This window comes from Dermacentor albipictus, chromosome 3, assembly GCF_038994185.2.
Source record: "Dermacentor albipictus isolate Rhodes 1998 colony chromosome 3, USDA_Dalb.pri_finalv2, whole genome shotgun sequence".
In the NCBI taxonomy this organism is placed as follows: domain Eukaryota; kingdom Metazoa; phylum Arthropoda; class Arachnida; order Ixodida; family Ixodidae; genus Dermacentor; species Dermacentor albipictus.
This window is the reverse complement of record NC_091823.1, coordinates 148,566,388-148,578,638: the sequence shown is the minus strand read 5'-3', so window position 1 is coordinate 148,578,638 and position 12,251 is coordinate 148,566,388. Positions and strand designations below refer to the sequence as shown.

Sequence of the window (12,251 nt, the reverse complement as noted above, 5' to 3'; positions counted from 1 at the left end):
TCACGCACCTCATCGAGTTATCGTAGCTGAATTCTACTCACTTTTCCCGTAGGGCTGGTCACGCATCTAGCTACGTCGGGCACGTTTTCGCTGTTCACAAGCGATGGCGGTGACTGCTATATCGCCATGCTGTACCGACCGAGATGTTCTCATATGTTATTTTTCTGTCAGCTTGGCCTGCGACGTATATGCATTTAAATTACAGTGGGGTGACCCTCCCCATAAACAAATGTCACGATAAGCTTAGAAAACTTATCGTCCATGAGTCAACGGGTATAACTGCCTGCTTGATCCCTTCGTAGCTTGGCAGATCTCGAAATTCTTTCTCTTGTACCTCGTTTTTTGGGAAGAGCCACGACAGGCTGTGAATCTCCGCAGTAGATGGTGGAGCACTGCACTTTGGACAACTAAAATGGGTATTCACAGGTTGGATCCCAGGCCCAGCTACCGAAATGGGTAGGGGTCGCCTCAGCACATATAAACCTCCTCCATCCGAGCAGGACTACAGGGAACGGAGCATACGCACGGAGGGATTAGGGCGCATACTTCCCGACTGGGAACTAAATTTTGAAATAAGAGGATAGCGAATAACAAGTGCGATTTGCGGTGTCGAATTATAGGGCGCACTTGTGTCCGCTAGACCGCTGTACTGGTTCCGACCATGTCCGTGCGCCCAGTATACTTGTGCTAGTCTATCACTCACTTCTAAACCCGTCCGTGTCGCCGTCTCACGCAGGGTCTACTCGGACAAGGGTAAAGACAAGGACAAGATGGTGGACCAGGCAACTCTCGACAAGCTTGAGGCCGGCTTCAAGAAGCTGCAGGCTGCCAATGACTGCAAGTCGCTTCTCAAGAAATACCTCACCAAGGAGGTGTTCGACAAGCTCAAGACCCGCAAGACCGCTATGGGTGCCACCCTGCTGGACGTCATCCAGTCGGGTAAGCTCTTTTCACGTCCCTTCCGGCTTGGCCCGACCACCGATGCAATATACAACAGGCGCATTTGGCCACCGTAGAGGTTGCACAAGGGTTCACAAACTGGCGGCCTACTTGAGAACTAATTTGTATTGCAAAGAAACACCCTACGTTCAACCTCAGACCTCTTTATGAATGCGCAAGCAGGCTACTAAGTTCGGGACTTTAGCAGTAGAAGCTTCATATGATTATGGAGCGCTTACTTTAGAAGCCAACTAATCAACGGTAATACACGTACGCGAACGGTTGATAGCTTGCGTCGCTGTGTCCCTTAACGTCTCAACCATCGCACAGGCCGCTAGTTTATTCCTCGCCAACGTATTAACTGTCCAGTGTTTCGAAGCATTCGCCTGTACCCTACCTACTAAATTAACTGCGAATGCAAACAGGCGAGTTAGTAACTCTACGCCTTGCATCTAAAAATTCTCTAGGATGTTTGACTTCCTAGAACGAAAATTACCTAGGAAATTTTTGTTTGCTTGCTTTAAGCTCCTTCAAGTACAGACCTCGTGTGATAGTTATAGGCACTGCCCTACTCCTAATATTTACACATTTGCTGCTGATAGTTCATGGGGACGTGGTACAAGTCAAGCTGCTCTTACGCATATTTTTTTTTTTTCACACAGTCCCCACAGTTGCTGTCAGATAATGTATTCACTTGATGAACAAGCTTTCTGTTACGCATATTTTTTCCCACAGTTATCACAATTGCCGTCAGCTAATGTATTCACTTGATGAACGAACGCTGGAGAGTGCCGTAGATATCGGGCCGCAGTGTCGCACATCGCTTCGCGCAAGCGGCGTTGTTACATTTTCGGCAGAGTAATAAAACTTTTTGGGGGCAAAGTAGATTGTGTTGTGCGAGGATCTTAACAGTGCAGTCACGTGGTCTGCACACGATCCGCTGGCCGCATGCTTGAGACTTCGGAATTACGTGGAAGTCTGCTCGTGTGGTGGCACTTGAAGCCACTGCCATTGCTGTATTGAGTGTGCCACACTGATGTACTTTTTCGAGGCATTACGTTTTACATGACAGCCTGATTATTTAAATTCATTACTTCATGACATCGCGTTTCGTTATTTCAATTCACCATTTCTGAGCTGAAGATTTATAAACACACGATGCTTTGCATAGACAGGGGTAACAAAGCAACGATGCCTCGATTCACGTGCAACAAGTTGTGTATAAAATTCACACTGAACAAATCGTGATCTATCACCGTTGCAAAACACAAGTACAGCACTGGCAGTAATCAGCGGGTAACTCCGGTCAGCACGCAAATTACTGCAGTTTTACTGAGAATTTCGGAATTCCACATTTCATACCGAGTACTCGCCGCCCTTAGCGGCATGTTCTCGGTTCACTTCAGATGCCTCCGCGCAGTTGAAAAGCACAAAACCATCCTCTTGTCTGCATAACAGAAACACGATGCGAAAGAATAAACACCACGGCGACTACCAGAGTGGACGCATCGCTTCGAGCTATATTCCAGAGCTGGAATACTCAGCGCAAAGTCTCACTATCAGAAATGGCAGCTCATTGTCTTACGGGTTCACTTAAAGATTCGACAGAAAAAATAACTCTGTCAGCGACCGCGTCTATTCACTACGTTTAGTCGCGTTCGTTTCAGTGGGCCAGCGAAGCGAGGCCAACGAAGGCTTTCGGCATTGCATAACACAGCCCCAGCACAAACCTATTTTTTGTATACTCCTTCTTGCATGCAATGGGCTACGGCAGGCACACTCACGTGCGTTCTTTTTAACCTTTCCCTTAGTGGGCGACCTGACAAAACGCGCGCGTACGGACTTGAAACCCACCTATGAAACACGTCACTTTCTCCCCTGTAAATCTTGCTTCACCTTTGCCTTAGTGTGTTTGTAACGAAGGCTAACCTACGCCAAATTCAAACATTACATTTTTTTTTTCTTTAAAGCTTTGTTTGTTGCGCATTGAATGTGTGCGTAATGACGGTTAACTTTAGAACAACTATTCGCGTATCTTATAAGTATATCACCTCGTCTGTCCTTCGTGCCTCAGACATGTTTGTATCAAGGGAGTTACTATCAAGGATGTTCGTATCTCCCTCGATTCGCTTACGCAAGTTCCGCCCGTGATTGGCCACCGTAACGGTGACTGTGACGTCACAATCAATCCGATCACCGCTAATAGTTGTGAACGCCCGAACGCCAATCAATGAGCAAACGCTCCTACACACAAACTTTAGGAACACGCGTGTAAGGCCGAAAAAAAAAGGTGAACAGTAATAATTAATTCAATCATCACTTTTAACGTCCTAAAAGCTACGTGACGCTATCAGAGACACCGCAGTAGAGGGCTCCTGAATAAATACACCACCTCGTTATCTTTTTCTTTTCTTTTTTCTTCTTTTTTAAGTGAGCATATATGTAAGCATACGAATGCTCTCGCACTTATTCCCCCTAGAAATGCGTCCTTCGCGACCGGGTATCGAACCGACAACCTTCTGTTCATCGGCAGAACGCCATTGACCACTCAGCTACCAAGGCGGGTGCGCGGAGGCTAAGACAAGTATACATAAACCTATTCGCGGGGTATTCGGTTGCCCCGCCGAACCCCGCCACCCTCGTTGTTCGGACGTGCTCCAAAAGCAGACTGGCACTTTTATAAATCCCGGCGCAGGGTCCGCGCGCGCGTCTGGGTCCGTACGGAGCGGACCCCGGGCGCACAGTGGCAGCAGGTAGCGCGGCTATTTTCGGCTCGAGCCGCCTCTCTGCTCGCGGCGCTCTCTCTAAATTAAGCGCCGTGAGCACACAAATAAGCTTCGCAAACGGCTTCCGCCACAGAGAGAAGCCGCAGAGGGAGAGAGTGACGCCGTCTAGGAAAGGAGCCCCGCCGAAGCCGGAAGATCCGTCGACGCAGAGTCGTTTCCGGAAGATGGGTTTCTCCCTCTCCTCGCCCCTCCATCTCCCCTTGTTCCTGCCCCACGCCGGCATTTCTTTTATTCGCTTTTTTTTCCTGACGGCGAGTGGAAGGGGAGGGCTAGAGGGGAGGTAGGGAGGGAGAGTCGTTTTGGTATAACTTGTCGTCACTCGCTACTAATGCTCCCAGGGCTCTAATATTACGATTGAAGAGGGCGCCGCGGCGGTGTTCCGGTATACCACCCTTAGGCTCGTTTCTGCGGAAGTAAAGATAAGTGAATGGGACCTAATCACAAAATTCCTCTTCCGTACGTTTGGTCCGCGGCTGGCCATCGCCGCAAGGGCCATCATTGAGGCGATCGCTACCGTTAGTGGCCGATGCCCGAACGCCGGTCGGGGAGGAAGGGCCCTGCCTCGAGAGAAGTGTTCCGAATGCGGCCACCGCTTCTTATCACCACCTCCTCCTATGTCGTTGTCTTGTGGCTGCCAGCAATCAGCCGTATGTAAAGCTAGCTCAATGACACAGTTTGCGCATACTCGATCTAATACCTTTAGGTAGGCGCCCAGAAAGGTGTCATATCTGACAACCGATGTTGCCTCAGAAATGTCTTGAAAATACGACAAGACATTTTGCAGCGAGAGATATTATGGTTGTTTTAGTGAAACAGATGTTGCTGATAAAGGTTTGTGCACCTATAAATGGCTTACGGGAGAACTTCTTTCGCGCTTCTCTCTCCGCAGCCACGACCGGAATCCGATACCGTAGCGATGGGTTCGGCTTCTAAGGTCAACTGCGGCAGTTTCTCACATGAAGGCGATACTTGCGTTTACCTTCGATATGACCACCTTGAAGGTCACTACACTCCGCTCCGTACATAGCACGAAACACTACGAACACTAGACAGACTTCAATACATGCTAGACAGCTCTGCAATATACAGATGAGATAATCGCCAATTCTCGTTAAAGTTGCAGCCTAGTCTTCGTACTGCACATCTTCAAAACACGAATCGCACTATTTCACTTAGGAACGCGTGACGTTTTCTTACATGTTTAACTAAACCGCATGCAGAGAATGGTGTAGTAATATGTCCTAATATGTATGTAATAATGATTTAGTAATATGTAAATGTCAGCCACATAACCGCCAACAGGCGCACGTTGATATCGTCCTAAATTATGTCACTTTTTCAAACGGGAACATTCAGTGTCCTCCTTGCCTGTACCTAAACATAGCTAACGACAATCGGTGCGAATCAAACTAGGTACGAAATAAAGTGTTGGAAGAATAGTCAATACAGGCACCGCCCGCGCTCTTTGATCCTAACTGAGAACGCTCAAGTTCGCCTATACGCTTCGCTTAGTCCACGCCGGGCCATCTCTCCGGCGTGCCATTCTGTACTCTTTATGGTATTCTCCATACCAACGAAGCGTCGAAACTTCAAGATGTAATTGCACCCGGGCGGTTAAGCGCACACTACACTCGAGTTTCGTGGCTACAGTCATTTCCGATTCCATTTAGCTGCTTGTTTCGTTATCACACGTTTGCGCTATAGCCGATGAGGACAAGGCACGAGCTATCTTTCGATTTCTTGAGCTAGCCGTGGTTACTGAAATTTCAGTTGCAGTTAGCTTTACTGCGCAAGAACACGTGCGCGCGTTCCGTCAAACAAGCTCTTCACGGTGCCTTCGAGCAATCCAGCTGGCGTGCGACGCCAGACAGCGCCCTATTAATAACTTACAACAGTATCGAACACCATCGCAAAAAAAAGAGCGTTATTTTTCTTTCTGTGGCTTAGTTATCCAAGAATATTGTCACGTGGTAGTGACGGTGAAGAAAGAACACAGTAGCAGTACTGTGAAAGACAAAACTAGCTTTTATTGGGCGAACCTGTGCCCACAAAACAGGATACACTTAAAGCACAACGATAGCGGCGAACACAGTCGGCGATCGTCGAAAATCTGATCAGCGGGTCAAGTGCGTCGGCTTTTATAGAGCAGTCGTCGAATGTTCCAGACTAATCGTTCGGACCCGTGTGCCTTCCACAAAGTTCTACATCATTCGCGTTACGCGATGAAATCAGATAACACAAGGTTCGGCGACAACAGACAGCCAGGTAGAAGCATCGATAACTTTCCAGAAACATCGGATACATTCAGGCGCGTCCCTCGCTGTGCGATTACAGTTGTTAAGCGGCGAAACGTGGTCGCCCGATAAAGATAAGTACACGTGTCAATATAGATACCCCTTGTACAGCTACTCCATGTGATGAGGCTCTCTACACATGATCAAAACAAAAGACATCTGCGAAAGTCAATTTTCAAGCACAGTCCGAGAAAAGACGCCTAGCAATAACTGCCCCCACTGACATAGCTTCGAATTCCACATCACGGCACTGCGAACAGTAAGACTAGTGCTTAATCAAGCTATAAAAAATCGCTGCTATTATAGCTCTTCATCACGCTTCCCCCCCCAAACAAAGCAAGAAAAAGAAAGAAGGTGACGTCTGAATTGAGATCGCATGTGTCTGCACGCACGTCACGGAGCTATCGACGCAGCGCAGCCGTCAAGCGGCGCCCTTGACATGGTGCGTGTCTTGTAAACAGTGCGCGGCCGGTTCGATTCTCCGCGGTGGCGCCCATTCGCGTCGCACGCCAGTCGCCGCTCGATGACGCCGAGGTTCGAAAAGGAACGAGCTACGCTCAGTTTTTCCGACCTTGGAACAACGTGTTCGATCGCGCCGGTGGCAGTCCGCTTCACTCTACAAGGCTGGACCCGGTGGCTATTCCGCCTTCTCAGGCGATACAGAAGTTTCGGCAGGCGTAAAAAAGTTGTTGTCAGCGGTGTCGCGCGAAGTGAGAATTCATAGATTAGGATACGGTTACCCCTAACAATTCTTGAGAGTGACGACCTGTGATGTTCCCGCTTTCTTTTTCTCTCTTTTCGAGCAATTCGGTCAGACGTTTTACTTCATAGCGAGGTAAAAACACTAAACGAGGTGAAGTCACTAAAACTCGTTGGACTCGTTGGCGTTGTTTCTATAGGGCGAGCTTACGCACTGAGGGTGAAGCAACGCTTAAGCGATGAAAACAGCTGAGAGCACAGTCAGTGGCCCATCGAGTCGAATCTCGTAGTTCGAGTCAGTCCGATATTTATGCACACATCACACCGCACGTTCCAAAGCAGCCGGTGGCTATCGCATTGATTCGAGAGTATATTGCACTGCTTGCGTCGCACGTGCGACCTGATTGGACAGGTCTGTCGCGTTTTGAGATTGGCAGCAGCCTTTGCAAAGGTCTTTTTTTTTCAATACAGCAAGCGCTTCTTGTGTACGATTGCAATAACGAGGAAACCACGGTGATGCTGTGAAAGCGATTATCGCAAAAGATGTCGTTGGAGGTGGCTCACAAGACCTGGATTCAAATCCTGACGTCGCCACTCGGTTTAGTCGTATTCGCATAAATATGTCTTTTTTTTCAGTGTTCCACCCTGAGAGAGCATCTCGCATTACATTCAAAACTACTCATACAATCCATACCCGAACTCGTTCGCTCATCATAATAAAAGCTCAGCCACTACACGACTACCTACTACAGAAAAGCTCATCTTTCATTATATCGAGGGCGCTGGCGCCGTTCCCAACGTGAGCTCGAAACAGTGAGGTGTGAAAAGAGCGTTGCACACCCTGTCCGGCATCCAGGCTATCATGGCCGCTTGTCGCCAATTCGAAACTTGGCGCGACTTCACACTCTTCGTCAGCGATCGGTCGCCAGAGCAAGAGACCGATGGAGCTGGGGTTTTATGCATTATGCCGGGTAATCTTTTGTCCCACACCAGACACTTTGCGATAGGTACGCTGCTGTATCACCTCTCTTCAATCGTCTTCGAGAACAAAATGTGCCTGCCCGACGGACAGCCCAAGTCCCGCCCAGCACAAAAGCCCTGTGCTCCATCCATCATAGGCCACAGACGCTTCGACATTTGCCTCTTGCCAGGTACAACTGGCGTTTTTAACGCGATAGCGTTAAGGAGCTCGTGTCGCAGAAAAGCCGGTGTCGTCGGCGTCGGCGTCCGCGGCGTTGACCGTGAGCGATAAATAACGGCAGGAACTTCATAAATAAAAAGCAACTTCCAAGATGGGCTGGGTGGGAATCGAACCAGGGTCTCCGGAGTGTGAGACGGAGACGCTACCACTCAGCCACGAGTTTGATGCTTCCAAGCGGTACAAACGCGCCTCTAGTGAATGCGGTGTTGCCTTCGAAACGAGCCGTGGAAAGTTATACTGCGGTGTATATCGGTAATTATGAACATGTAACTTACAGAAGTCGCAATTACACGAGTAGCGAAGTGCGTTTCCGCTGCATTCCTTCTGCGCTTTCCGCACACGCAGAGCCATCTTGCGGCAAACACAGAAGACCCCCTCCGCTCCATGTACGGCGTTGCCCCGACAGATGGCGCGCCACGCGCGCATTGGAGCTGTGCGAGGCGGGTCGCGGCGCGGACTCTCTCTCCCCTGACAACGCTTCACCTTGCACCCTCTGCAGAATCAAGCGCCCTTCCTTTCTTTAGATCGCTATCTGTATATCTCTCTGCCCGTGCCGATCACGACGTTTGGCTGGCGTGCATCATTTCCCCCTCCGAGATACCGAGTTCTTTGGTTCGTTCCGCTTGCTCAGGCGCACGTTTCGTTACTGCGCCGAACGCCCGACCATATGGCTCGACGCTCACCGCGTCCGATGCGGGGCGCCTCGTAAGTGATGGCTACCCTGTAGCCCATTGTCTTACACCCCTTGGCGGGTCGACGGGAACGCTGTCGCGTTCCACTCTTGAAGGCGAAGCTTAAGCGTCCTCCAATTTTTTAGACTATCGGTGCGAGCGGCACTTCGCAGACCAACCATTTCCTTAAAATAAACGAGAGAGCGGTGCGCACGACTTTCCTCTAGTCCGCATGCACAGCGATGAACATGGAAAGAAATGAATTTATGCCTTCGGGACCTTTCCAGGTCGTAGCTGTAGGATTGTAACGTTTCTGTAACGTCTGCGTGTATGTGTGATTCCGTGGGTAGTAAATTTCTGAAGAATACCTCCGAACTGAGTAGAGCTGTATGGACTGAACATATTCAACATTCCTTAGACACAATCAACGTTACCGACAGACTAAAAATTAGGGAAGATGGTTCCTCTATATAAATCTGGTACTAAATTACATCTTGCTAACTATATATCAACATCTCCAGCGAGAACGTGTTGTACTATGCTAGAACGTATTAAATTCAGTAACCGTATCAACTACCTTGTTTGAGATGCTCTGAAACGCAGAGGATGTCACTTACACATAAATTACAAAATACAATTTTTCCTTTACACTTTTCTGGAATTCGGTAAGGTGTGCCCCAAGCTTTTACTGCATAAACTAAGCCTTGTTAACTTTGATTATGACCTCTTTAGGTCACTCGAATGTTTTATACCTAATTACTCACAATTTGTCAGCCCTAATGATTATAACTCTCCTTTCTCTAATGCGAAGTAAGGTGTACCTCAGAGTTCAGTACTGGGTCCCCCTTTATTCCTTTATAATATAACGACTTTTCTTCAGTCTTGTCTAATATTCAACTGTTCGCTGATGATTGTGTATTTTTTCGTGAAATAACAACTATGACGATAAAATTGTTACAGGCTGATCCTAACACTGTATATAATTGGCGTAAGAAATAGAGGAGCTTAATACTAATAAATGCAGAGTGTTGGGGTTATCTCGCAGAACTCAGACTTCATCTATACATATCAGTTAAATAACATTGCTCTTGAATCGAGTGTCAACTCTTACAGTATCTTGCCGTTCACATAACTGCTAATATAACTTTGAATGTTCATACAGATTACATAATCACCAATTCTAATAGGACATTAGGTTACTTGCGCTGAAATTTTTCTTCAGATCCCTCTACCCTAAATCTGTTGCATTATAAAACACTAATACACCCTAGCAGGGCAATCTTATTAGATCTGTCAAAATAGTCCAGAAAAACTGTCTTCGTTCCGTTTTCTCTAAGTACAATCGGACTGCGGTAAATAGCGGCAAAACTCATTGCCAGTATTGAGTTACCCCATCAACGTAACCAAATTAACACTACTTCACAAGTTATACCATGGCCCTGTACTGCGAGACGTCTCATCCCTCTATCCATATACGTTTCACATTGCGTTGATCATCGTGACAGATTAGGGACTAGATTCTGTAGGGAAAAACTAATTCATTGCCTTTTCTTCCTCACGCATCACAAAAGTGGAGCCACTTTCCTGCTGGCGTTGTTTCAAAAAACGATCACCATGCCTTTAACCTAGCATTAGCTAACATTTTATAGATATAAACTATTTGTACTACCAACTTCCTACTGCTTATTAGTTCGTTCATTGCTTTGTCATTTACTTTAAACATATATTTCGTTATTAGTAATTAGCTAACGTTATATTAGCCGCCAAGCTTTTCTGCATGCACTTTGTAACCACTTCTCTCTGTAACACCTTTGACCCTGAGGGTGTACTACATAAGTAAATATTTAAATAAATAAGACACTGAGCCAGATCGTAAATAATAACGATTCAAAAGTAGAAAAAGAAGAAAAGAAACAGCGCGGCTGAATTTATTCACTTTCACGACGCTCTGCCATATAATACCAACCGGTTGACCAGCTTCTCGCAGCATGAGAGAGGTTGCATCTCACAAGTCCAAAACAATGAAACACTTTTATTTAGTTATTCATTCTTTCTCGACAACTATCGTTACTTACTAGAGACCGCCGCTGAGCCAGCTGTTAAAATTTTTTTTCTTGGGGACGGGGAGGGGGGGTAGACTGTACCCTTGCGCATCACACATATTTTGTCAGTGGTTATCATACTGTGTATATATAAAATGAGCACTTGCAACTATTAGGCCCGTTTACCTAGGTTACGTTCGTTCGTTCATTCAGGCGTGGAGAACCTGGACAGCGGCGTCGGCCTGTACGCGCCGGACGCCGAGTCGTACACCCTGTTCGCCGACCTGTTCAACCCGGTTATCGAGGACTACCACGGGGGCTTCAAGTCCACAGACAAGCACCCGCCCACCGACTTCGGCGACCTCAACACGCTCGTCAACCTGGACCCCGAGAACAAGTTCGTCGTCTCCACCAGGGTCCGCTGCGGTCGCTCGCTGCAGGTGAGTGCGCCTTTTTTTTATCATGAAATGGTTTCGTAGCTTCCGTTTTCGGCGACCTTCGGGTCACCTTGAGCCAAAAGCCAGAGCCGTTCATCCGGGCACTCAAACGAGAACATCCGGGCAACCAGTCAAAGCCGCATTACATACGCCAGGTACTTCCCAAACAAGTTACAAAAAACTATTGTTCCGAGTTCTTCCAAATGTTTGTTCGCAATATCACTCAAGCTGTAACTTCTAGTACACTCAAGTTTTATTTATAATTTCCGATAATGACGTTCAAAAGGCAGATACAGGGCACTGAACACTTGACTGTCATATCTTGACGCTGAGACGGAGTTGCGTGCGCTCTTTTCAACGCTGCCGGTCCGTGAGTTCCGCGACGCGTCCGGCGCGCCTGCAGCGCCGCCAGCGTCCGGCAGCGTCAGGGGTCCCGCGGATGCCAGTTTGACCGAGACGAGACTTTCAATCAGGTTCTTTCTATGACAGGAAACTATTGTGTACGTATGGACCAGTGCACAGTATGGTGTGGTGCGGTGCGGTGGGGTGTGCCGTTGCGAACATGCACTACACCCATTTTAAGATTGTGGCTGGTATCATCCCCAACCAATCTGCTTTGGCGGTAGCCATTTCATGCTTCCATCTACTCTCGATTACGGGAGATCTTGTATTTGTTTGTCATAAATCGCTCCTATTACGGCGGGTGATCGGTGACCGTTGCCCTTTCCTTTACGAAATATGTTGTGCGTAAATTCGTGAGGCGGAAGAAGATTCGATAGCTTCGACGTGCAAAGATGTGTGTGGGTTCCTTTCTACACATAGACAAGCTTCGCAGGAGAGGATGTCGCGAAAGAAGACGCAACAGAAGAGGACGGTGCAATGTTTTCCTTTCGCGCAAGGCTATCGCACTATAGCAATTACTTTGTTCTGCTGGACGGTTTCTTACGCCTATGGCGCGCGCGCTCATTGGCCGTCCAAGAAAATTCGTCCACGGCCTAGTTTGTACGTTGCTCTCACGGTAGCCAGCATTTGCAATATGAATAAACAGTACGTGAATGCACACGCGCGACATAAAAGGGCGCATATTTCCTACTTTTTTTATTTGTACAGTAGAACAGGAGAAACGAATCAATTGACAATTATTGAAACTTAAAGATGACCATCTAGGAGGCACCCGCTGTA

General features: G+C 47.7%; 1 protein-coding gene across 2 annotated transcripts in view; it reads left to right on the top strand.

Annotated features, from left to right (window-relative positions):
- Positions 1-12,251, top strand: part of LOC135896694 (arginine kinase-like) — an 85,135-nt gene that overhangs the window by 46,740 nt on the left and 26,144 nt on the right. For both annotated transcript variants that reach the window (XM_065425188.2, XM_065425187.2), the window contains exons 6-7: positions 737-939; positions 10,846-11,072. In XM_065425188.2, coding sequence (XP_065281260.2) covers positions 737-939; positions 10,846-11,072 — 430 coding nt within the window. The remainder of the gene's footprint in view (positions 1-736; positions 940-10,845; positions 11,073-12,251) is intronic.